This window comes from Gymnodraco acuticeps, unplaced genomic scaffold (assembly GCF_902827175.1).
Source record: "Gymnodraco acuticeps unplaced genomic scaffold, fGymAcu1.1, whole genome shotgun sequence".
Taxonomy (NCBI): Eukaryota; Metazoa; Chordata; class Actinopteri; order Perciformes; family Bathydraconidae; genus Gymnodraco; species Gymnodraco acuticeps.
Window position 1 is genome coordinate 2,687,533 of NW_022989947.1, and position 27,970 is coordinate 2,715,502.

At 40.5% G+C, this 27,970-nt stretch overlaps 1 protein-coding gene across 2 annotated transcripts in view; it reads right to left on the reverse strand.

Moving 5' to 3' along the window:
• The window catches only part of LOC117542606 (oxysterol-binding protein-related protein 10-like), a 61,987-nt gene that overhangs the window by 2,514 nt on the left and 31,503 nt on the right, over positions 1-27,970 (reverse strand). For both annotated transcript variants that reach the window (XM_034210376.1, XM_034210375.1), the window contains 7 exons: positions 23,710-23,941; positions 19,027-19,157; positions 8,401-8,550; positions 7,778-8,276; positions 3,929-4,115; positions 2,483-2,665; positions 94-247 (listed from right to left, as the gene is read on the reverse strand). In XM_034210376.1, coding sequence (XP_034066267.1) covers positions 94-247; positions 2,483-2,665; positions 3,929-4,115; positions 7,778-8,276; positions 8,401-8,550; positions 19,027-19,157; positions 23,710-23,941 — 1,536 coding nt within the window. The remainder of the gene's footprint in view (positions 1-93; positions 248-2,482; positions 2,666-3,928; positions 4,116-7,777; positions 8,277-8,400; positions 8,551-19,026; positions 19,158-23,709; positions 23,942-27,970) is intronic.

A 27,970-nucleotide genomic window follows, 5' to 3' on the forward strand; every position in this document is an offset into this window, starting at 1 on the left:
CACCAAGTCATCAGCAAAAAACCATGGCAACAACAAGCGTTCCTTCTGAGTTCCAGCCTTATATCACAGCGTTGTTGATCTCCTCCACTGTACCTCTTTAGTGAAGTATTTTGGGGTCCAGGGTTTGTTGTCAGCCGTTCTCTGCCTCTCGTCTCCTCTCTGCCGCTCCTCTAGCCGGTGTTTATGCTCCGTGGCCTTGTCGATGTTCGCGTCCTTTAGAGACTTGGTGACATGTTGCCATAACCGCCTAAAGGCAAAAGTAAAACACACAACAAGAACATTTAAAAGCTGCCATATCCAGAGCTTGCAGGTAACTAAGTACATTTACTCAAGTACTGTACATATACTGAACAAAAATATAAATGCAACACTTTTGTTTTTGCTCCCATTTTTCATGAGATGAACTCAAAGATCTAAAACATTTTCTATATACACAAAATAACCATTTCTCTCAAATATTGTTCACAAATCTGAAAAAATCTGTGATAGTGAGCACTTCTCCTTTGCCGAGATAATCCATCCCACCTCACAGGTGTGGCATATCAAGATGCTGATTAGACAGCATAATTATTGCACAGGTGTGCCTTTGGCTGGCCACAATAAAAGGCCACTCTGAAACGTGCAGTTTTGCTTTATTGGGGGGATCTGGGGGGTCCGAAAACCAGTCAGTATCTGGTGTGACCACCATTTGCCTCACGCAGTGCAACACATCTCCTTCGCATAGAGTTGATGAGGTTGTTGATTGTGGCCTGTGGAATGTTGGTCCACTCCTTTTCATTGGCTGTGCGAAGTTGCTGGATATTGGCAGGAACTGGAACACGCTGTCGTATACGCCGATCCAGAGCATCCCAAACATGCTCAATGGGTGACATGTCCGGTGAGTATGCTGGCCATGCAAGAACTGGGATGTTTTCAGCCTCCAGGAATTGTGTACAGATCCTTGCAACATGGGGCCGTGCATTATCATGCTGCAACATGGTCGTGGATGAATGGCACAACAATGGGCCTCAGGATCTCGTCACGGTATCTCTGTGCATTCACAATGCCATCAATAAAATGCACCTGTGTTCGTCGTCCATAACATACGCCTGCCCATACCATAACCCCACCACCACCATGGGCCACTCGATTCACAACATTGACATCAGAAAACCGCTCACCCACACGACGCCACACACGCTGTCTGCCATCTGCCCTGAACAGTGAAAACCGGGATTCATCCGTGAAGAGAACACCTCTCCAACGTGCCAGACGCCATCGAATGTGAGCATTTGCCCACTCAAGTCGGTTCCGACGACGAACCGGAGTCAGGTCGAGACCCCGATGAGGACGACGAGCATGCAGATGAGCTTCCCTGAGACGGTTTCTGACAGTTTGTGCAGAAATTATTTGGTTATTCAAACCGATTGTTGCAGCAGCTGTCCGAGTGGCTGGTCTCAGACGATCTTGGAGGTGAACATGCTGGATGTGGAGGTCCTGGGCTGGTGTGGTTACACGTGGTCTGCGGTTGTGAGGCCGGTTGGATGTACTGCCAAATTCTCTGAAACGCCTTTGGAGACGGCTTATGGTAGAGACATGAACATTCAATTCACGGGCAACAGCTCTGGTGGACATTCCTGCTGTCAGCATGCCAATTGCACGCTCCCTCAAAACTTGCAACATCTGTGGCATTGTGCTGTGTGACAAAACTGAACATTTCAGAGTGGCCTTTTATTGTGGCCAGCCTAAGGCACACCTGTGCAATAATCATGCTGTCTAATCAGCATCTTGATATGCCACACCTGTGAGGTGGGATGGATTATCTCGGCAAAGGAGAAGTGCTCACTGTCACAGATTTTTTCAGATTTGTGAACAATATTTGAGAGAAATGGTTATTTTGTGTATATAGAAAATGTTTTAGATCTTTGAGTTCATCTCATGAAAAATGGGAGCAAAAACAAAAGTGTTGCATTTATATTTTTGTTCAGTGTAAGAACAATTTTGCAATACTTGAGTATTTCCATTTTATACTACTTTTTTATTTTACCCCGCTACAATTCAGAGGTGAATCGTGTACTTCTACTCTACTACATTCATTACCTTTCGTTACTTTACAGACTTTGATTAATTATGTGAAATATAATCAACACTTAAGTCAGACTTTAGTTACACTTCACAAGCTAGCCTGCAGTTCACAAAGTCATTAAAACTAGCTGCTCCTTGACCAGCTTTGATAACACATGAATGCATCAATAATTATTATCAAACCACATAATATATATCATTCGGAAATTTACCAATTTGCATAATAAGTGCTTTTACTTTTTGTATTTTGATGCTGATACTTTTGTACTTTTACTTGAGTAACCTTTTGCATGCAGGACTTTTACTTGTAACAGCCTATTCCTACACTCTGGTACTTCTAGTCAAGTACAACATGTGAGTACTTCTCCCACCTCTGGCCACATCTAGCACTTGTTGGAGAAAAGCATTAATATGTCACCTGGATTCTGTCCTTGACTGTTTCTCGGCAGGCCGCAGCTTCTTCCTGGTGACCGGGAGCTTGGTGGTGTCGATCACTTTGGTCTCTCCGCTGCTGTAGGTGAACTCCAGCGTGCCGTTCCACTCGCCCTGAGCTTTGCACACGATGGTGTTGGTCGGGTTGTGTTTGACCTCGGCCGTCACTCTGAGTCAGCAAAACAGAGACATTGTCGTTGGGAATTGTTCTGTACGTCATATGTATACCTGCATTCTGCATTGTTAAATGTGATAAATAAAATACCACATTGCTCACAAACACTAGCTAAAGATGTTCTTGATATGAACCTTGTCTCATAAACTGATTTTAGTTCTAAATGTAGATAACGTTTTACCTGCATTACGTTTTTAAGTTGTTCATTAAATTAAGTCATTAAAGTAAAAAAAGAAAAAAAGAGATAAAATCACTGAAATGTGTTTTTCTGTTTTTATCCTAAGGTCTTAAATGTCCAAAACTCGTGACATGGTATGCCATCAAAAATCATAAAGGTTCATAGTAAATAAAAAATGGTTTAGTATTCAATAAGAATGTTCTGAAAATATAGAGTATTGTATTCTATCAAATGTCTTTAAAAAGTAATAGTAAAAAATGTAAAAGGTCATGGTATTTGTTTCATAGTTTAGTAGCCATAACATGCAAATAAATATCATAGTATAATGAGGTAGAAAAATCATAGTATATTATGTAAAAAAGTATCTATGCAATAAAAAATGTACAAAGTGAAAGAGAAAGAAATCGTGGTCGTATCCCAGAAAATATTGAATAAGAACACATTTCTAAAAAGTATGACTGTCAATATGCATAAAAAGATTATAGTATGCCATCAGATTGTTATCAGAGTAACATATTACAAAAGTAATGTACTATGTTTTTCATATTTTCTAGATACAATACTATGTCGTTTTTTTCCGATATTTTCGACATATTTCTCTTACGTGTGTTTTCTGATATTTTCAACATACTATGTTGTTTTTTGTCAAATTTTGAAATATAATACTATGTTGGATTTTCAAATATATTTTGGACAATGTCGGGTTTTATTAATATTTCCGACAAACTATACTATTTATTTTTTTATATATATTTTGGACATGCTATACTATGTTTTTTGTGATATTTTCAACATTCTATACATTGACAATTTTCTATATATTTTAAACATACTATATACTATGTCGTTTTTTAAAATATTTTCAACATTATGTCGTAAATATCAGAAACTATTAGACTTAGTAAAGTATTTATTGTGTGTACGTTATTTGTGATAAACTGTTATTTAATACAATAACATTCTTGCAAATATTGAACTATTTGATATATTATATAAAAAAAGGAAAAGACATATCAGCCTTTAATGTCAGCTGTGAGAGTGAGATGTAATGTTTGAGGGCAGCAGGAGAGAACCCTCACCTGTGGACCTTCCCTCCGTAGAAAGGCTTGGTGTGGAAGGTGACGGTGGCAGAGTAGCCGCTCTTGACACAGTTGATGGAGACTTTTCCCCCCAGCTCCACCCAGGGCACGGTGAGGATGGAGCGGGCGTAGGCACAGGGCAGCGTGAACACGTACTCCTCGTCATGCTCCAGGAGACAAAGGACCCCTGAGAGCCAAGAGGAATACATAGAAGAGGATGAAGTCAATCTTCAGATAAATGATGGGAGTAGAAATGCACTAAAGCGCAAGATAAGCAGAGATGACATCGTGTTAGTGAGAGGTACTTTCAGTGGAGCTGTAAAACATTGAGAGAAACCTGTTTATGGTGAGCTAATGACTAAATGTGGTTTGGTAACAATTAGCTGAGGTATGTGGAGCTAGCAGATTTCTCTGCACACAGCCTCTCTTTGTCTGAATGTATAATCAAAAGTTGGAATCATTACTAGGGTTGCAAAGGGGCGGAAAGTTCCGGTACATTTACGGAAAGTTTCCATGGGGAAAAGCTGGGGAATTTTGGAAATAGTCAATACAAAATTAAACAAAAAACATGACATTTCAACAGATTAAAAAAATAAATAAAAAATGTTTAAGTAGAACAGAACAAGTTTGAATTATTCTATTGAACAATTATTTGTTTAATTGAAGAACGAAAACAGGAATGTTGAGTTAAATATTACTCATCCCCCCCAACCCCACTCATTAAAAAATGAACAAAAATGCACCCCCATCCAAAAATCCCGACAAAGTCCCATTCAAAATGTTAAATGAAAAGAGCCCTTCTCCCTCCAAAAAGTTCCATTAAACAAAAGCAAATCTTCCTTCAAGCGATCCTCTGCATTTTTGCTAAACCCTTTCAGTCAACAGGCTCTTCCTGGGCCTCATCAACATCACACTCTGAGTCTTCCTCTTCAGTGTCCAGCTGATGAGGATGGCTCTGTGTCAGGCTCAGAGAGCCTTAGGTTTGCCCGAATGCCAACCGGTTGTTCCACTCTCACATTTGTGAGCCTGTTGCGAACCTTTGTGTGGTCTCAATAGCCATGCAGTAAGCAATGTGCTATGGCATGGATATTCAAGTGTACTTGAATGGCATCTGTTTGTTTTAGTCAAGATTATGCTAAAATATACTTCCCCCAACTATATTTAAGTTCCCTATGAAGAGCCAACCTTCAATTTAGAAAATTCCCAGTTTATTCCCATACATTCCCGTTTATTCCCATGGAAAGTTTCCATCTTTGAAAATTCCCGCAATTTTGCAACCCTAATCATTACTACTAATTCAATCTATGTATGTAGATATGTTTTATTCCAAGCCAGTTATGTGCATGATCTTTATTATGCACTTGTAAAACACAGCAGGCAGTGTAGAGCTAAAAAAAAGTACCAAGGTCGAGTGCAGAGACTGAGAGAACACAGAGAGGTAGTCAGAAGAGCACATCGCACCGGCCTTGACTTTGTATTGGAGCCGCGCTCCCCCGCAAAGCTAGGAAACAACATTATGGTTTCCCACTATATCTGAAGAAACGTTAGAGAAAACAAATTAGTATGATGGTGCCCGAGTAGGGAGGGACTTCCACAGGCCGGCCGAATGCTGATTGGTGTTGCCAAGAGACTCTATCTGAGTCTGTGCACCAACCAAAGAGAACCAAGTCCATCTCTTCATCTAGTCTTGACCAATCATAACGGGCAACGCCCTGTGTAATAAAATGTATTGTCGCACGAGGTTCGAGGCTCTTTACGGATTTGGTAGTTACAGATTACAGCTTTGCTGCCTGTGATTCCCAAGGACGTGATGAGTCCTTGGCCAAGTAATATATATCTTTTGCTCTCTTTACAATAAATAGTTAAACTTAGAAGTTGTCTGTCTTTTCTGGAATTCTGAACCCAACACACTTCAGTGTGCTCCTGCATGGAGTTAATATGTGAGAAATAAAGTTGAGTACTTTTTGCTAGAGTTTTCATATCTTGTGTATAGGCAATAAAACCAGTTTATTTATGTAACCACAATGAAGGCAGCATTCGGCCTAATTGTTGTCTATACTATGTAATGCAAAATACTCCAACAGTTAATATCTTCTTCTGTGTTTGCAAGTCCATGAGAGTCTTTACACATGACCGACACCAGCATCATCTGTGTCCTTCAGCATGGATTAGTGTGTAATAAACAACAACAACTCTAATGCCCGTGAGATGATTGTCTAACTGTTTGTCATAATCACATTTCTCACCAAAATGCGCACAAGGATAAGCTCTATGCGGCACTAGTGGGATGACAAAAAGCCTTTATGTGGTTCTGAATAGGTTATTTTCTACAGTAGGAGTACCATGATGAATTATTATAGAACAGCTCAACTGTATGTGTAACGTGTATGATCAATTGTATCAGTATGTCACCCTGTAAGCCTAAACACGAGACATGAGTTGTTGTTTTTTATGAAGGAGCAAGCAATCTGTGAACAATACTCTTTCAAATAAGTTAGTCGTGCATTCATAATTCTACCTGAGCTCTAAACTTGCATTATCTCCAATAACCAGCAGGCAGTGATTCCATAGTTGCAAAAATATTGTATAAAAGTCGATTAAAAAATAAGTCGACAATCAAAATGCCAAACTCTATACAGCATACTAATTATAGAAGTGAATATGTGCAATACTTATAAGCAGTCTTTAGTCCAAAAGGTAACAAAATCCCTCTAAAGCTGCATAATTAGTAAAGGTTAGAAAAGGTCACTCTAAATGGAAATGAAATGTCAGTATCTAACTATTGTAGGTACTGACAATGGTTTCAAAGAATGGATAGCATAAATGAACAATGTTCACATGATGGAAGTAACATTAATCTGGCCATATCGCCCTCTAGTTTGTGTAGCTATAATAATCATTGTACTTTAAGCCATAGTATGACCGTTAGAAAGTGTACATTATGCCTGTGCTGATTGAAAAGGCCAACTTGAGCCCTAATCACAATGTTGTAAAGGTCCAATCAAAACCCATCATTCTGGCTGAATCAGCTGCTGTATCCCTCTCTGTTGCTGACTCACTGCCAATCAGCGAAGTCCAGGCTATTCCTAAAACCCTGTATCAACTGCTATCAGGGTTGCAGCCCTGGTAAAAGAATATCCAGCAATCAATAGTTCCCGGGGTGAGGGTCAGAATGTGCTCTAATAGGCAGCATCAGGCAGCCGGTCGGGGGGGCGGTGAAGCCTGAGAAAGCTGTACTGTCTGACTGGATGAGTTCAGGTGTCCAGAAACAGTCGATCGGGCTCAAGGACTTCCTGTGTCTGTGCTCAGGGTGACTCATCCCCAGCAGCGTACTGTACATGGTGTAATGGTGCTAAGAGAGGACTGGAATATTGACTGCCATGGGAGCGGGATCATAGTCTGTGTGGGTTTTGATATGCCTGTTTCATAAAATCTATGACATGAATCCTGATAAGTGACATGCAGCCTTATATTCCCTTCAGGACAGGAGGCTGTGACGGACTGTAAAGTGAGATTTTCCAGAAGAAAACAAATATTTGAGAACTGTTTGACCTTTTGTTCCTTCAGCTACTAATGCTACAAACGTGAGCTATATTTAATGGCAGCATGTTTTGGTTGGAATCCATTTTTGGAGCAAAGGTTTGAGCAAATATTACAGTAAATGTGAATTACATTTAGTTTTGTTCAGTGTTGGTAAGAGTTACTTTTGAACTTGTTTCCTGGTTTAAACTCATCATTGTGACATGATCAATATTGCATTATTTTTGCAGTATGTTCAACTGGATTGCTGTTATATTACTGTATTAAAAAAACGTTTTTACAGAGAGGTCATGTTGTGATGTATCTCACCTTCTCCCACCATGGACACTCCTATAGACATTCCCATGAACTTGCTCTTGGTCCACACGTGGGCGTTGACGCACATGCTCTTCTCCCGGCACTCGCAGTAGAACCCAGACACAGGTGGATGATGGGACACCTGCTCGGCCACAAATCGGACAGTGTAGCAGTCTGCTGGTGAGTCAGCGCCCTGCTGCGTGTTGTTGGGGCCCCTGCTTGGCTCCCAGGAGGACCCCTGGTTGGATCTGACCAAAGGTTTGACTTTGTCCCGAGGCACTTCCCAGGAGCAGTGGAAGGTCTCCCCCAGCACGGGGTTGTAGGGCTTCTTGGCCACGGCACCTTTCCGGCCCTCGTGGAAGGCGGTCAGGTAATACTCCACAAACCGGACTATCCGGTCCTCGGCTGTGGCCCCCGCTGTGATTGACAGGAACATGTCAGGGTGGGCCATGAAGTTGGCGTACATCTCCAGGAGTGATCGCTTTTCCAAAATGAAGGTAGGCAACACCACCTATGAAACCCCAGAGATTTGAAAGGAAACCATTTCTTAAGGGAATGGCTCAACAAAATCTCATTTATGACCAGAAAACCACATTTTTATGAGCCTGCACAGTTTATTTATGTAGTTTCCTTACCCGTGTAAGGTCCATGCCCAGTTTGAGCTGGGAGAGCAGGTGGAGGATGATGCTCCGCTGGTCGTCCAGGACTCCCAGGTCCTCCTCTTCATTATCCTCCGTATCCGTCACCTCTTCAGAGGGGCTGATGTCTTCCAGCCCTTGGTGGTGCTATGGAAACATGGAAAAGTTAATGATTTCACTTTTCAAAACTAGATTGAATTGAGTGTCTGGTAGAGTTTATGTTTTACTTTTAGAATTTGCTATTATCACAATACGAACTTAATATTTGAATTGTTCATTTCGAGCTACTTTTTCATTGCTCTACTTTTTCATTGCTCTACTTTTTCATTGCTCTACATTGCTTACAGACAAGCATTCAGACTTGATACATCATGAGATGATTAAAGGAAGACATTGGCATTATTGTATAATTGTATTGTTGAAAATAAAATAAAAATCCCATTAAAAGACCAAAACCAACAATGAATTAAGCTAGTTCGGCTTCATATTTCTTAAAGTTAAAACAGCTAAGATGTACAGTATATAGTTTTGTTGGAAAAAAAGCATTTAATAAGATTTGTCATTTCAAATATTATTATTTTGTTTCATGTGGAACTACTTGAGCAGGTCTCCCTTGAAAAAGAGATCAATGATCTCAATGGGATTTATCTGTATAAATAAAGGTTTGAAATGAAATGAAATGAATAATATTTTTCTGAAATTATATTTTTTCCGGTTGCAGAACTCTTAAAAAAAGATTAAAATAGAACAATGTAAGAAGTCATTGTCCCTCTTCTATACCCAAAAAGCAAGACATATATTACTTGTGACAAGGAGATCAAATGTTGGGAACCACTGATAGAAGTCTGATCAATATTCTATATTAAATCTCATTGTCACTTTAAATGGCTAAGAGCAGAAGAATTCCGATCTTTTCTAACACCGACATCCAGCTGTCAATACCAATGAGAAGGTCACTTCACTCATTAAGAGGCCAGCATTGGACGTCTTACAGAAGCAACCTTTAAATACCAAAGCACACAACCTCATTTCATCTTTACTGCAGCCCATTCATACTCCATTCAGCCATGTCAACCCGCCTTTCAATTTGAGTAGGGCTTAAAAAAATGGATGTTCCAAAAAAATCGAATTAAAACAGTTGATATTCTGTATTCCTTTTCCCGTGGAAGCATTAATCTTTAACCCTGTAAGTCTTGTGTGGTCAGCCTTTTTACACATTAATGTAACTACCTCAATGTCAATTATTCATGTAAACATTAATTTTTTTTATTATGCAACAGGACAGGTAAGAGTGGTTTATCTTACCTCTATGCTAAGTTGGTGTTGTAACTCAAATATAACTTATCGATCCAATATCGAATCGGAAATTGAAACAAAATTGGAGATCAGTTTCAGTGTTTCACATCAATATTAGCTTTCAGCCCAAAAACAACTCAATGCCTCATGGGTGTGTGAGTGTGACACTTGGCGTTGGTCAAAGAGCAGAGAAGTTATTTATTCCGTTTGTGTTACAGCATTCAACCGGAAACGGATCCAGTGGAGGATAAAGAAGCACTGATGCCTTTGATATCTCTGGGCAGGAAGGAAGACACAAAAGAGGGTGATGTATAATGCAGGACGTGCTCTAAAGCCTGTGGGAGGGCAACAACAACTCTTTTGTACAATCCCCAAACTGCTCTACATCTTCTGTTTCTATATGTGGCAATAAGCTGTAATGCATATGTTTGCACCTTCAGGATGTCTAATTTTAGTGTAGCTGCTGCTGTAACTGAATGAGGGATCTGAATCCAAACTGAAGCTCCTAGCAGCATGAAGAAAAATAGATTTCCAGGACCAGAGTGCGTGCCTGCTCCTGAATATTTTATTTCATGCATGCCAAAAGCTCCACACATCCACTCACATTAGAAGCCATACATTTTGAACACACAAACTCACACACACACTAAGAGGGAGCATGCTTGAACACACAAGTACAGGACTCCCAGGAGCTGCTTGGTTCTCAGAGCAGTGATATATATAGAAGTGTAAGGAGGGAGAAGAGGGGAAGTAGGTAGGGGGAGGTGTGTTATGATTGCAGTGGTTCTAACTAATTAAAGAGGCTCTTGACAGCAAAAGGAAATTGCTGCTGAAGAGGGCAGAGCAGCGGAAACCCTCGAGTGGATTTATCGCTGGACTTAGTGGTTGTCATTAGCTACTAGCTATTAGTCATTAGCTGTCATTAGCTTAAGACGTTTTAATGCAGTTTAACATGTCCAGAAGTGGGTAATAATATACTCCGTGTAATAAATAAGTACGAGGAGTGTTTGGATTCATAGCTCTACATTACGAGGAGGAGACCACCATAATAACTCAGTGGATGTTTGTGCCAAATTTGAAAGTAATTTCAACAAGGCATTCCTGAGATTTCACATCACGATAATGGGATGGATGGACAGCCCCAAAATATTATACGTCCAGTCACAGCTTTTTCCTGCCTAGAGACACAAAAAGGTTTCAGAATTACTTTTGATACTAATGTTGGATATTAAAATGTGACTGAATTAATTATTACATCACATCTTTTAACTGTTACTACTCTCTGTTCTGACTGCAGTCATAGCACAATAATACACTTTGAAAGACTAGTAGTATACAATAGTAAGATAGTATGAATGAATATGATCATGTGATATAAGTATTAATAGACTATCATGTCTGACATAGTAATCTGATCTGGCCCCCCCCCCCCCAACCACTGCTTGTGCTAAATTGAGCTAATCTAGATGGGGTTGAGAATTGAAGAATTGTGCTCCACAATTGGCGACTTGCAGAAGGATGATAATTGTAAGTGTACTCAGCATTTTTTAATGTATTTATTTTTGTTGATTTGAAGCTTTTAAGCTTGTTAGCTTAGTGGCAGTGGCTCGAGGTACGTTACAGGAACAGAGGTACAGAATCCTTAGACATTGGGAATGTGGACATTTGTAATGGGGCACATTATGTATTTGGTTAATATGTTGCAACTACATTATTAGCATTATTATACCTTAATAAGTCACTTTAAACTTTTTAAATATTAGTTGTAGGATATTTACAGGAGTAGTGGACAAATACCTTGACAGTTGGACTGCTCACAACCAACATCCATGTATTGGGGTTGTGTGTTTGTAAATGCATGGATGCACGTGGTTGCTGCTATTGCAATTTTACACTTGTCTCTAAACAATAACCCTTTTTTTTACTTTTGAACATGCTGTGCGTGTTAACTTTAACCACCAGAACTTTCCCTGAAGGCCAGTTTGTTCTATATTTTATGAAGTCAACAAAAGCTTTTCATCGTTGGAGGAAAAGGGTGCTTCCTTCCCTAATCAGATCATCTTTACTGCAAGCCGTTATGCTGCCACTACACTAATGATCCAATATCCAAAACAGAAGCAAGACCAACAGTACACCATGCACAAACACACAGAGCTGCTGTAAACACTCACGCTGCATTGCTGTGTAGCTACAGGCTTGACCTGCATTGAACTGGATCTCATCTCCAAAAGGGCAGAAAGTAAGCCTCAGGAAAACAAAAACAATCCAGCCAAAGGATAGAAGTTATAGCTTGTGTCCCCACAAACAGGAAAAGAACACACAAGGTTCAGTGTACAGTCCAATTAAAGAGGTACTCTCCATGGAAAACCTGTCAAAAACGGCATCTTTTGACGAGTTTGATGCTCTGATGGCCACTGCAGACAAACACTCTTCTCCCTCAGCTGACTTTGCTGACTGAGTGAGCAGCTTTCCTAGGAGGAGTCCTGGGTCTTGTTAAAGAGACGTACAATGTGGCTGAGTTGAGGTGGTGAGCTCCTGTTCATGACTTAAAGAGAGAGTCTCTGCCCACCACCCACTCTGAAGAACAAGGGGGAGGGGGAAGAAAAAGCTCAGGGAAAGTCCCAGTGACGTTTCCCCTCTGCGTCCTCCCATCATCCCTCTGCCTTGTTTCCCTGCATTTCTTTCACATCCTCTGGTCTCCTCCCTCTCTCACGTGGCTCCCCTGCCTTTACCCCTCCTTCCACTTTTCCTGATTGTATCTAGGACAAGTGGTGGGAGTAGTTGTATCAGCATGGAGTAGTTATCAGCATGGAGTAGTTATATCAGCATGGAGTAGTTATATCAGCATGGAGTAGTTATATCAGCATGGAGTAGTTATATCAGCATGGAGTAGTTATATCAGCATGGAGTAGTTATATCAGCATGGAGTAGTTATATCAGCATGGAGTAGTTATATCAGCATGGAGCAGTTATATCAGCATGCTTAATTACCACTACTGTGGCAGTGGGAACCTACAGTCTTTTTTTCTGCAAACTCTAACACATTTTTACTGCATGTCCTCTCCTTTCTATTTCACACTTCTTCATCTTTCTGTTACTATCTTCTTCTCTACATCTGTTCCAGCTCGACAGTCTTCCTTTTTAACAGACTCCTTTTTATTCATTCTTCCTCACTTCCTTCACCCTCGCTCGGCCTTTGTGTCTTCCATTCACCCTGCCTTCCCTTATCTCCTCATTCATGCCATCCGCTATTCTGTTTCATCGTCATCTTCCTCCTAAACGGCCCCCCCCCCCGCCCTTCCTGTTATTTTCTCTCATTCGGAGTACTTTTTTATTTTTTGTCCACCTCTCTCTCTCTCTCTCATCAGGGGAGAGTGTGGGCGTCTACAGAAGGCTTAGATAGGACATGTCTGCTTATGCTCTCACTTCAAAGACTCCTTTACTTCCTCGGTTCAAACAAGCCTTAACTTTTAGCTTCAACGGCCATCCTCTTCATCCTCTATCATCATCTTTTCCATCTGCCCTCTTTTTTTTGTAGTGTTGTATGAGACTCAACATCCTGACCCTTTTGCTATAAGAAACCCCCTCTGTCTGAGTGTTAATCTTTCTAGTTTTACCTTTGAAGCTTGTATTTCAGAGTAAAGTAGATTTCTCCTCTTTATACTCCTTCGGGGAGGCATATTGTTAACATTAATCGTCAGTCAACACCAGTGCCGAGAGAACAGCTTTGTTGTGCAAAATACAAGAAAAGGAGATTTTAATTGGTTGTGTTTCGTGCTGTTTTCCCACCTGCTTAGATGTTAAACTTGACACCAAACCCTGAAGTCTTACAGGGCCAGTTTACCCCGTCAGAAACGCTCGCAGAATAGTTAAAAGAATTAGAAAACCAATCCTTTCACACCTCAACAGTATTGTAAAAAACTAATTATAAAGACTTTTTGCGAAGCAGTAAATCTTTGGCATTTGTGATAATAAATAACTGGCTATGTAATTATCAAATAGGTGTTAACCACAACACGTCAGTTAACCCTCAGTGAGCTGTGTCTCAAGTTTAACAGTAACATCAATCCAAAATCACTCACAAACACCTCCTGCTGATGTTTAGACACTGTCAAATAATCACTAAACAACTTCTAAACTACAAGCTGTCCATGGGCTCTATACAGTACTTTCCTGTATTGAAATATGAATCCCTACCTGGAAGAACACGATATATTAATACATTGACAGGTTCGAAGTAACAATATATGTTCTTTATTTTCTTATCTTCTGGTGTGTTTTTTTTAAATGTCACCCTCCAAAGAGATATTGAAAGTTTATAAGGTCATCCAGTTTGGCATTTATCTCAAAGTAACAGGTTGTTTATACTTGAATTAAAACGTTTATTTAGAGTATAATGCCACTGCGCCAAATATAGCTCAAGTAGCTTTGAAGCTCACATTAGGCACTTTCACTCAAGCTCTGTAGAACAGCATTTCATTAAATACATGATACTCTTCAGATTCAAACAAATCACAAGGGTGTCATACTGGTGTGGCGGGGGGAGGGGGATTTTGCAGCCATGTAATAACCCCTGTGGCAATTTTGTATTTTGATCAGCAGCTTTAAATGCATTTCAATGTTCACAGATGTCCAGACAGACTGCACTGCATTTGCTATTTAGTCTCACATTAAGTCATACAATATGTTGCACAGGGAGAAGACACTATGTTAATACTTGCAGTTAGTTCAAAGACATTTTGAACTAACTACTAGTATTTTAGACTAGAGAGTTGTATTGTGAAACAGCAGAGCAGAGCTCACGCAGGGAAGTGACAAAGTCTGTTCTCGAGAACCAAAACACAAGAAGTGGTGGGAAGTGACCCAAGTGCAACACGAGATACATGACTGCCACAAATAAAGCCCAGGCTTCGAAATGCACCACTCGAGTGGTTAAAAATGAGAGAGCAAAACTACATTGTTCTGTTCCAGAATCAGACCCCCCAAATCTCTCGCACTTCTTCAAAAAACATGAGGCTGTTTGAGCCCCTCATGTGTAAATTATAACGAGTAGTTTCATCAGCACAGTATCTAATGAGGACACATTGCAGACACAGTGGTTACAGAGACATGCTTACACAACGATAAAACAAACAGTACACCATGACACTTGGTGGTGAGTCATCCTGAAGCTGAAGTAATTTAAAAATGATAACAACTCATCACACCACGTCTAGATTTTAAAAACACAGAGCACAAAACAATAGGACTGTTCCATTTTCTTTCACAAAAGTCCGATTAAATAATAGCAAAAGGAATATTTGGGTTTACTTTGGGCTATCCTAAAGTTCTGTGGACCAAACCAATAATCGATTAATTCAATCAATAACTGTCAGATTCATCCATTATAGAATTAAGCTACAGCCCTTATATGAACATGACAACATGTTCTTGTATGTGTTTGGAAAACAGTATGAGGGAAGTTTTAATTAGAAGACTGTAATTTCTTCTGCGAGACAAAAGAAAGTATTTTCCGACAGGCATATGACATTTCCTAATCCCTAATCTAAATCTAGAGTTAAGTAAAGAGAGTGGATTACAGAGTGAGTCATGGGTTGATATTTTCCACACGGAGCTCAAATGTGAACACTCTACTCTTTGATGTTTTCACTACAGGATCTTTAAGCCTGTTAATAAGACCAAAAGGAGCTGACTGTAGTGAGCATGTTTAGAAGCAAAACAAATCCTATTATTTCAGATTAAATAAGGGAAATGAACCATTAAAATAAACCTAGAAATATAGAGATTGTTAGACAGTGATGTCATTAGTATTAAAGTCTTACAATTATTTTTGTTCTAATAAATCTCCCCTCTGGCAGTGAAACAGCCTAATATGAATCGTTCAGAATAAGAGATGGACGTTAGAGGACGTTGCTGCCCTCTGCTGGAATTAAGAATACACAATAAAATGCCAAAAAAGAAGAAGAAGCAAATAAGACTTATAAGGAAATATTCTTATGGCTTTCTAGAGGATTTCCACATTAAATCTTTCTCAGAAGAAAAGGGAACATGTTTTCTTTTTCAAAATCCATCTTTAACAGAAAAACCATGATATCAGAAAAGAAGATTTCCCTTCCCACACTGCCTTTCTATGTAAATGAAGCCATGATGCCATGGACTTCCTGTTCTCCAGCAGCAGTTTATATCCATAGTAATGCAGGTGCAAATGCATCGATCATCCGGATTTATGCAAACGCTAGCAATTTCCCCAGAGTCACGCACAGACCCCGTGCTCACCCTTGCTGGCTTCATACTAGGTCTGAATATCAAACACTACTGTAGTGCTACATAATTCAAATAGCCAACCTTTATTATTCTGGGGTAATGTAGTTTCTGCCTTGCACCCGAGACTACTCATTAGATTACAGGGAGAATGGAAACTGGAAAACTACCAAGATTAGAAATTGAAGATTAGATCAGGAACATTGGAAAAGGAAATTATTTTGTTCATGACTTAGGGTGGGGTGACATCTGACCAAGAAATACTGAAATCAGAGATAAATAAGACCATTAAACCAATTTGTTGTTGCATACTAAAAACATCAAGTATCAGTTTTAAAAACGTCTTGATCAGAAACCCCCTGTGCACTTGTACCCTTCCACAAGATGGCAATAGAAATCTCACCAGATCTAACTTTTCCCTGCCGAACAATGCACATGCTTAAATGTCATCCAAAGAACACGCCCTATTTCTGTCCTTCAAAATCGAAATGCAACCTTTAGTATGTGGAAAAATCCCACGTCACTCTGACTGGACATGCAGTGACGAAGCTGAATCTCATTAAAAGATGAATAGACGGGTCAAGCTGGACTAAGGCGCCTTAGAAATCTGCACCGCACCTCTTCCGTCTCTCTGCCCTTCTGCTTCAAAAGCCAGCCAGAACATCTTTGAAGGCTCAAATTAAATCTGGTTTGAGCTGCAGGCGGGAGGAAAGTGCAAAATACTACAGAGCAGAGACGGGCTGGAGTAAAATCTGAGAGTGAATCAAAGCCATAAAGTTGTGCTATAAAAAAATAACAAAAAGAGCCGGAAGACCAAAACACCAAACTGAAGGAGTCAGGTCTTTCCGGGAGCTTACATTACAATGTTTTTTCACCGTTAACACAAACAGTGCAACTTAAATGTTATTTGGTGACATTTGTGGGTATAACAGCGTCATTCTTACCTCTTATTGTTGTAGCTACTGGTGTGGCACAAGTCTAATATTTCTTGAGGTAAATGTTTTCCTCCTAATTTTCCTGCCGGTCCTTTATGGGTCTCCATAGTATGATACAATTATGTAAGTCCACTCCCAGATGATCATTTTTATAGTTTGCTCAATGCCTTTATCGTAATTTATGACAGACATTACTCATTACTGGATCACAGCATCCTAATGGCACACTTAGATGGGCAGGAATGTACTGACAGTGGCAGGTCATTGCAGACGGTTGGCTCAGGCCCTCTGGATCATAACTGCCATCCCACTGATGGTCTGAAATGTCTCTAAAACATTATGAGCTGCCCTCCCTCTCTGCTCTTAATTGTGCTCCATGAAGTATGTTGAACAGCTCGGCAATTAGCTGGAAATGGGTTGACACTGCAACGCTGTAATGCTCATTTTACACTCAAATGTCAATAGAAAATGATCATTAACATGACAAATGACAACTCTACGCCTCTTGATTAGACTGCTGCCAGCACAGTGGAGTCCCTCGTGGCGGTGAGTCAGGGCGCTGCTTCACTGCTCACATGAGGGGTGAAATGCACCCCCCCGCACCTTGTTTTGAGGTTAGATTTAAATGTGTGTTAGCCCTTTATAAGATGTGTTAACCTATGTCAGGTGATCCATTATATGTCAAACGTTTGAAACAATAGCTTTTATGATGGTATTATATTTGAGTGAATATCACTTGCTACTTTTACCATAGCTATGGTCTAACCATTTGTTATGGTATTACCAGCTTTCAATTTATGGTTTTTTAATCTCCTTTTAAGTCTGTATTAATGTTCAATTTTTATGCTGGTTGCCCTTATTACTGTTTGAAGCCCTTTGTGACGTTCTGCTCTTTAAAAAGGTGCTGTTGTACATATACAGTTACTTACTTAATGAGGAAATCCATAAGGGCAAAATAGTAAGTCATAGATAATGGTGCATACTGTCCTTTGATGTTAACAATTAGCATTTTCACAAAATGATTAAGAAGTCTGCCTTCCAATAAGAGAGCAACGCCCTCTAAGCCTCACACTTTACCCAACTGGCACACATTTACTTCAGTGTCACTGATACAGCGGGTCCGGACAGTCAGACCTCCCCTCGCTGCACCAGGCAGGCCAAAACATGAAGCCCCCCCCGGGATCGGCTCAGTTCCAGTTCTTTACTTTCTGACCCACTTTTTTGACAGCAGCTCTGTTCAAACTCTCAGAAGCAATGAGTGCTTCCCTTGCTGGGCAACAAGGTCGAACATGAGAAAATGAAAAGAAATTGGGGCAGAAAACCAGAAAATCACTGCCTCAACACGACTGCTAGCACTGATTCGTTTCTGAGTCAACTCCAGTGAATGTGAAGTTTATTTAATTCAGGTTTTTTCTACCGTCTCCCATTTTGCAAGTAGCATTTTACATTGAATTAACTTCACTACAGCAAGAGAATAAACTCACATAGCCTTGAAAATATCAGATATATCCATCATAGCACTTTTTAACTCAGCTTATTTGTTTTAAGATCTGTTTTCATCAAATGTTAAAGCACTTAAGGAAGCACAGTTATAAAAATGTCTTCGTTAGATTTGAGCGCTTACATCATACTCAAGGCTTGTGCTTAAAGCTTTTATAACTTCATGGCTAAAGTAAAGCTGAAGTAAAGTCTTTAGTATATGTGTTTGCATCTAGGAGCAGAATAAAATGATCCCTGATTTCTCTTGTTGCTCAGGTTTTTTTCTGCAACCCTTCTGCATGTCAGCGCCCTGGAGAACAGGGTGTACTAAAAAATAATATGCTATACAGTATATTCTCCTTCACAGCTTCACCTTTTGTTTAAATGTGTTCATTTGTTTAAAAAACCATGATGGCGTCGGCTGAAATGTCAAAACTAACAGTAATCAACAAACCAAAATGTGATGTCTTGGTGACTATGTCCACTTCTTATATACTGTACACTATCTCCTAGATTAATGGCTCAGTCCTACAGTGGTCTGGTCCCACATCTGAGACACTATCAACTCAGGTATCCAACAAACCAAGACAAATAGGAAAAACAAGATGGAGGATTTAGGTGATATTTGTCAACATGACGTATTGTTCCTCACCTCAGCACCATGGGACAGGCTCCTTTTCCTGAAGGTCGGAGAGGGCTCGGCTGATCGTAGAGGCATCAGATCGCCGTTCTTCAACTGCTCCCCTGAGGGTGACTTTGGTACAGTCCACACAGGAGCAACATCTGAAAAAACCACAAGGTCAGTTAACAACAGAGTTTACAACAGTGAGAAGGAGAAGCATTGGGGTTTACAAGGATCTGATTTGTACTGGTGGTTTGTGTGAATACATGTTTGATTCTGGGTCAGGTGAAATGTATATTAATGAAAGGTACTAGGGAGACCACTGAATCACACTAACAGACTGAGAGGTTCACATAAAGTATATTGTGTTATTGACAGATGCTACACCTCAAGATACTGCATGTCTCTGTTAAAATGTAATATTTGTTCATTGTTGTTTCCTGGCCTGTTATATTGCCTGAACTAAAGTCCTATACAGAAATGATGATTCATTTTGACTCCGATCCACAAACAATAACATTTTCCGCATAAATATTAGAAATCTACATCCTCTACAGTCCATATCATGCTGTAACTGAGCTTTGAAACAACTCCATGCCAGTTAATTTACAGCCATTTAAAGATAAATACCTAATCTGAGAGTACCTGTCGTCACATACAGAGGATGAACTGTCAGAGGGGATAATTCAACCTTTTGAGGCCACTGATAAGCGAAACCCCTTTAAATGTATTTCAGTCAGTGTTTGTAGCTATGTGGTATTGCAGCATGCTAACCTTCTTGGAATGATAATGCTAACATGCTACTGTGATGTTTAACATATTAAATGTCATCCTTTGCTACACCAAACTCAAAGTCTATCTAAAGCTGATAGGATTGTCAATAGTTCTGCAAGCGAGTCTTGGAGAAATTCTCATTTTTACCTGGTTATGGCACTTGAGGGAATGTGGATCCCCATAGTTATTTCAATTCATTTGGTCTTGAACATATTGTATTCTTGTTTTTACAAAATATTGCTATGCAAATGAATGTTCCTGAACTGAAATTGATTGTTTCCCATGAGATTTTGCGTATAGAGTAATTGCCAAATTGTGATTTGCAGATGATATGAGGAAGAAAATGTCCATATTGAATATCAAGCAGAAATACTCTGTCGCACATCTAGCAACTGCAAATGTAGCTTCAATCAAATACGAAATAATATGTGTGGTAGTGATAAAAGTTAATGACACACAGGAAGACAGAGAGCAAGATTTAAGATACTGTCTTAGAAAGGCTCCTTAATGGATATCTGTTCAACAGCCTCAAAAATATCTCTATTACAGCTATTGCACTAAACCTATTTTACATCTTCTGTATGAACAGACTCATCAGAATCTCTAAAAAAAAATGAAAAAAAACTATAACCAAGCTACAAGTTTCCTCATGTAAAGGCTTCTTGTATTCATCACAGTATTAGATCGCATTTCAAAGCACTTATAATGGCCCTTCTCTCTAGCCCCGGTGCTCTATTGGGTTAAAAGTGTAATGCACCAAGAGGCTGTTCTTTGATACCCATTAGTGAGAAGCAAGCTGCGCTGACACAGGTTGACATGCTGGAGAGCCTGAGGCGAGCCTGTTTCCACAAAATGAGCAGAAAAACCCCTGAGGACGGGTCTCCGACTCGGTCAACTGACAGTTTATCTGACTGGAACCAAAAAGTATTAAAAGTGAACCTCCTCCAGCTGGCGTCCTGTCCAATGGAGACATGAGCAGGTGGTGCTCTGCCTGAAGGCAAGTGAAATGTGAGAGTTGTAGACATAGAGAAATTGATACTCTAAAAACATAAGGTTATTCTCAAGACATTTGGGGGTCAGAGTTTATTTTATGAAAATGTTTTAGGGAAAACATTCTTAAAATAGATGTGTGTGTGCAAGTAGCTAGTTTACAAATACATCTACTGGTACTGGTGCTAGTGAGCAGGCGGTTGTCTGGGCCATTGGATAGGGGCATGCAGGTGAATCAAAAGGCCGTCGCAAATCAAACAGTGGAAAGACAAACAATCATGCAGTTTCCAATGGCTTTACTTTCCATTTCTGGGCTTTGAGATTGACTCAGATATTGTGACGCTTTCCCATCGGATTCTCACCCTACATGTTCCTCTTGTGCGCTCTACTTTTAGTTTGAAAAGTATCTGCTCTTTCTTATTTTGTTATGCTCCAAGGGGTTTGCAAGGTAAATGTCCTTAAAAAGGGAAATGTACTGTGTGTGGGGTAAAAGAGACAAAGGGTTGGGCTTCAAGCAGCATATTGCAGTGAGAGAGGGAAGCTAGAGCGAGCAGCAAAGATCCTCTGTGATCAGCTGATAATTGCTGTCTGGTTTGTGACTGGCAGGTTTTTGGTGGGAGTTTGCAAAGATCCTTCAAGTTCCTTGACTGTCTTTGTGATAACTAGAGCTGACTCAGAAAATCTGCTCCTGTTGTGTAATAAAAAGAGCCTGGAGGGACAAACGTGCCAGCCAAACTCTGTCCAACCTCATGCTCGGCTCTCTACCAAAGAGTCAGTTGCCCATGCAGTGGCAAAGCTTTCCTGTGTGGGCGGAACAGATCCATTCAACCACCCAACCGACCAGACAGTCACTCCTTTATCAGCTGCATCAAATGTGGATGCTGCTCATGCCGGTGAGCCTCAATACCCATCACTTGACATAACTGAGTATCCGAACAAAAAATCTCCTCACTGAGGTGTGGGGGGGACATGCCGGAAGCGAGGAGCAGCTGGACCCCCACAGGAGTTATCAGCCAGGCAGCGTAAGGAAAGAGGTTTGTACTTGCGGCCCGGTGGTCCCATTCCACACCACCCCCTGTCAGATGAACAGGTACAGGGCAGCGTGACTGTTGGCGCAAAGAGAAGACCAACAAATTGTGAGGACGGGCAGATTGGCGAGGGATCCGGCACCCAACCAACCCAGACCCGAAAAGATACTCCCAAAGTCATACAGTAGATAGAGTTTGATCAGACTTTCTTGGCTTAAATACTCCACTAAAAACAAATGCACCTGTCGGGCTTAAAACACAGCAGCTGTCATATGTTTGGATTTACAGCAGTAACAATGGATTCTAGTCAGGACCCGTGAGATTAAGGTTAAGGAAGCTAGCAAACATCCATTTCCCTAGTCTTGTCCTCCAGAATATCCGGGGGAAGTTCAAAGGGTTGCCTAAGCCAGAAGGGACGTCATCCTTTCAGCATCTACTGATCTACAGGTTCTACTCCAAGTTGGAAGTAATTGGAACACCTTTACAGAGAGGCATCCAGGAAGCATTCAAATTGGATGCCTGAACCGCCTGATATGACGATTTTCAATGAGAAGTAGCAGAGTTGATTTGGGATGTCAAAGCACCCCTAAATCATCTCCAAAGGCATCTTCAGACCAAAAGGAGGGTACATTATCATACGGCAGCATGAATTGAGACAAAAATGCATACACGCTTAATCCAGGAATTACGTAAATAACTATAGTTCCTGGTGAGTGCACCACACACACAGTAAATGTATTCCTGGCTAGTTTACAGCTAACATCTGTCAGTTAGTACACAACCTGTTTAGTGTGAATAAGCTGCAGAAACTAAGTATTATCTTCTTCTTCGGCACACTTAAAACAATCGACCTCTCGAATTACAAGGAGGCAATAGTGTGTAGCAGTAGAAAATAACGGTCAAGAAAAGCTACATACAGTAATGGAGATGAGATGGTTTTGTCCACAGCAGAGAAATTGAATATGCTGCAGATGTTTGTGAAAGTTTTACGGGCAAAAGTGAACTTTCTTTTGTGAATTACTGGTGGCCATTGTAACTGCTGTGGATCCAAACTGACTACATCTGCCGTCTTCCAAAAAAAGAGCAAAAAACACACTCAGAGCCACCTTTCAGGCCTACAGGTAGTGAATGTTTGGGGCTCAACAGAGTATTACTTTGAATCATACCTAAAATGGTCTACCGGTGGGTCTACCTTCCAGCTTTGGGAACTATTTTCTAATCCTTGGTATTAAGCCAATACAACCACCCTTAGGCTGAAATTGTTTAAATTGAAACAACTTTATTAGATCCATAGTGATCTGGCACAGAGAGGGTTACACATGGCAGAGGTCTGACATTTTAGGCACCAGTGTGGATTCCTTTGACAAAGAAGTAATCCTTTGAGAAGATTTAAAAGTGCATAGTATAATATATTAGTCATTATTATTAAGTCATCATTCACACAAACTCTTTTTTCTTCTGACATGCATATGGGGAATCAACCTGGAAGGCCTTCAAGAATTATGTAAATAATATTGACAGTAAAACCAGAACATACACACTTCACATTCATGCTTGTACTTGGCACTACCGTTTTAAGGAACTATTGGTATTTCAATGCAGTTGACAACATTGAAGACACACAATAATGAACTGAAAAAAGGCACAGAACAAGACCAACAACAGTAAACTATGACAAAAAACATAAAAGGAATAAAATGAAACTATTTAACACATGAATGCAGCATTCAACAGCATTTACTACAGACATTGAAGTTCATGGTACCCATCAGGCAAGAGCCGCAGTCCAGCTGCCCTGGAAGGCCCTTGCCACTGGGGCTAGGCTCTGGAGGGAGGCACTGGAAAAGCAAGAGGGATGGGGGAGATGGAGGGGTCGGGGGCTCCAGTAGCAGCACTGGAACAGGGCCGGGGGCGGACTCACCGGAGGGGGCTCCGTGGCCGGCGTAGTCGCACTGGGACTGATGCGGTGGCTGGCTGTGGCTCTGGGTCTTTTGGAGGATGTTCAGGCACTCTCCCAGGCAGCTGAGTGTGGCGGCTGACGTGGCTTTGAGCAGCAGCAGGTCCTGGTCCAGACAGGAGAGAGGCCCCCGGGGGGGGAGAGAGTCTATGGTCTGGACCAGGTTCTTCTGCTGGCCCTCTGCTTGGGACATCACCTGGGGGGAAGCAGAGTTAACAATAAACTAAAGCAACCACACCTTTAATTTGGACTGTAGATTGTGAGGATTTACCCCTTCATGATATTGGCTATTTCAACTTATTAACTTGAAAATACAATAAATTCAGTGAGTAATTACACCTGTTTATTTTCTTCTTTCCCTTTCTTAACCAACCAATGAAAAGACCAAACCCAGCAATGACAGTTTAAACCAGTTTCATATACACCTTTCACCACCTCATTCATTGATACTGTTTTATTTGAGTGTAAGAAGTGACACGACTTCTAATAGTATCACCTCTGTCACCTTGACAGCTGAAACTCTTTAAACCAAAAAAGCTCTTCGCTGTGCTCCACAGAACATTTCTTACTGAGAATTTGTATCTGTATGACTCGCCTATTAGAGTCTAAATGTATCACAAAATGAAGACGACAAAGTTGGTTCTCGCTAGCGGGTAATAAGCTTCTCTCGGGACTAATGAATCAGGGTTGTTTATCAGCCTGGAAATGTTGTATTCATTAATATTGTATGGCTTCACAAACACTCTTCCTCGGCAGACACTTCAATAGCACATCTGTCTTCCTGCATCAGTACACAGAGCTATTTCTGAGACACTGAGAGCTGTTGCAGTGAGGTTATATGTGCCATAGACATTCATGCAATGGAATTTAAAAACGAATAAAAAGCACAGAGCTTGTCCTACAACTCTATTGGCTATTTACTTGGATCCAATGTTGAACTCCTCAGGCAGTTGGAGCTCAAATGGTTGTCTCCAATGGTTGTTATAATTAGATTCCCATTGTTCAGCATGCTGATAACATATAATTACAGTGCCCTTGAAATAATAAAGGCTTCATTTCACTAAGGCATCTCATGCGCCCCTCATAATGAGCATATTTTATGACACTGTATACAGTCATAAAGTGTTGGATATATAATCATTTATTGCCCTTCTTTAATATGTATTGTTGAAATGTCATAGCAGCTAATCAATTTCATTCCTAGGTGAAACAATAAATCCAACCAATCTGTTGCAGGTTCTTTGGGAAGATTCCGGATATTTGATTTCCAAAGTGATAGGGCAAAAAGTGTCCATAAGACTAAGAGAGTTTGAAAGGATTAAGAAAGAAACAATATACAGATTAGTCTGAAAATACTAAAGGAAAACTGATGGACAGCAGAGGGGTTGATTATCCTACTTGGGTGACATAATCATGTTGATTCTACAGAACACAACATAGATACATTTCAGGTAGTGCTTTATCAATAAAGAGACACAAATTAATACTGAAGTTATATCTTTCTAGCAAAGCTGCACAACTGTAATTTTCACTTCAGTACATATTGTGCAAAATGCTAAAGCAGGCAGAAAAGTAGAGATGCAGAGGAAGTATAACTGCATCAGTGATGCACTAGTAATAACACACATCAGCTGCCTCAGGGTCTATATTGGTTATAGGGGTCGGTGAGGGTGGCAATGCAAGTTTTGAGCAAATGTGTTGTTATGCAACCTTAACTCAAAAAGAAAAGAAAACATACAGTGCTCAGCAATAACACAGTTCAATGGGTTTTATGATGTACAGTCAAATGCAGCCACCTTACTTAATATAAGACAAACATGAAATGTTTGCTCATACACGGAATGAGGAAAATGATGACATGACTCGTGAGAGACACATAAAGAAGATAAGAAAAATAGATAACTTAGTGATTTAAAGCAAAAACATAAACAAGATTATTGGGTGCCAGAGCAAACTATATAATAAGGTATCCTTTGTCAGAATACATAAAGAAATAGTGACACAAACTCAAACACACACACAGCCTTTTCAAGAGTTATTTTTGACAAACTGTCAGCAGGTGAACATCATGAGTACAACCCAGCCTCATCTGGGTGACAAGAGAGTATACCTTCAAGTATAATTCAACTACACATGCATTAAATATGAATCAGTGTTTACCACACATTCATTTATGTGTGTTGGCGTGCCACAATATCGACACCGACTGCCAGATATTGATTTCTGTTCTTTTTACTATTGAAAATAGGTCAGATCGTATGTAATGTAGAGCTGCAAGCAACACATTGATTTGCACAAACCCCGCCTATACCCTCTGTCTCTCTCTCACAAACACATTGACAACAGACAAGTCAGTAAATAGCTCCTCCTCTCCGTGCACACTCAACATGTTCATACGCTGGAGGAAGAATTTTGGTTGGCAGGCCATTCCTGCATGTAATCAATCAGGAGCTCTCAAACGTTAGCATCATGAACACCTCTGCCGAAATGTCTCCAAATTGGATTCATCCACGTCAACTATGATGAGTAGACTATCCATGTTCGGTACCCAACCCTGTCATTATTAGAGACACAACTCTTCAATTAGGTCACACAAGTCTAAGATAACGTAAGAATACAGCCGGGTTGTCAAAGTTAGCACACTGTAGCTGCTAGTCCACAACTAACACCTCTTCAAATCTGTTATTTCTGATATTCCAACAAAAACTAGCTCATAAATGTAACTAATAAAAGACACTCATCCACAAGTTTATTTAAAAAAAACTCAGCATATGTTTTTAAATAATGTTGCTCTCTAGATTTTAATAAATACAAAGTTCATATTATTTATTATCGTTTGGTTTTGTAGGTTACATGTTAGTCCTGGCAGCAGAGATGTGCTACAAGGCTAACTCAGTACACCACACACACACACACACACACACACACACACACACACACACACACACACACACACACACACACACACACACACACACACACACACACACACACACACACCACACACACACACACCACACACACACCACACACACACACACACACACACACACACACACACACACACACACACACACACACACACACACACACACACACACACACACACACCACACACACACACACACAGCACGACACCCACACACACACACACACACACACACACACACACACACACACACAACACACACACCACACACACACACACAACACACACACACACACACACACACACCCACACACACACACACACACACACACCACACACACCACACACACACACACACCACACACTACACACACACACACACACCACACACTACACACACACACACACACACACACACACACCACACACACACACACACACACACCACACACACACACACACACACACCTCTCTGGAGCCAACAGGACCAGTGATGCTTCCAGAAATAGCCTAACCCCAGTGCTCCAGCTCTGCTGCTGCAGTGCCCAGTGGTGCTGCTGCACTGAGAGTTGAGGCGTTTGATGAGTTCCCATCAGCCGTGACAAGCTGGCCGAGGAGAGACGGTAATGTGGTCTGACTCCCACCGTCACACAGCCAGTGGAGAGACAGATACATGCATGGATGGTCAGATGGATGGGAGGTGACAGCAATATGTATTTTTTTTTTTTTATGTGGACTGCAATTGGAAAAATGAAAATGTTCCTCGTTTTATAATGACTCGAGGTTACTCCTATACAGAAAATATCTGTGAAACTTGATTGCTGTTATCATTATTTTGATTTCAAACAATACACTATGCTTAAAATATGGCTGTTTGGTACAGCATATATATTGTGATGTTACTGTTGCTTAAGATGTCAATACAAAACATGCAAATTGCAATGACAATGAAATAAGGAAATAGGTTGGCGCTAAACAACATAAAAACCAAAGAACCATGGATCATAGCTTATCCTCCCAGCTTTAGTGTCAATTCACTGCAATCACACTACGATTTTCATTTGTCAAGTCATAGGCATGGGAAGATTTCTCATCTCTACCATCCATTCCCACATTTCATACACACATGATTAATTAAACAGTGTGGGAATGAGTAAAAAGAACCTACATATGCATAGAGGGGTAATCGACGCAGAGAAGAACAGGAACATAAAATGTTAATTTACCAGTATTGTAACATCTAGGCTGTGTTATAAGCTTCTGCATGTTTTGGAGACTGGAGACAAACTATGAATC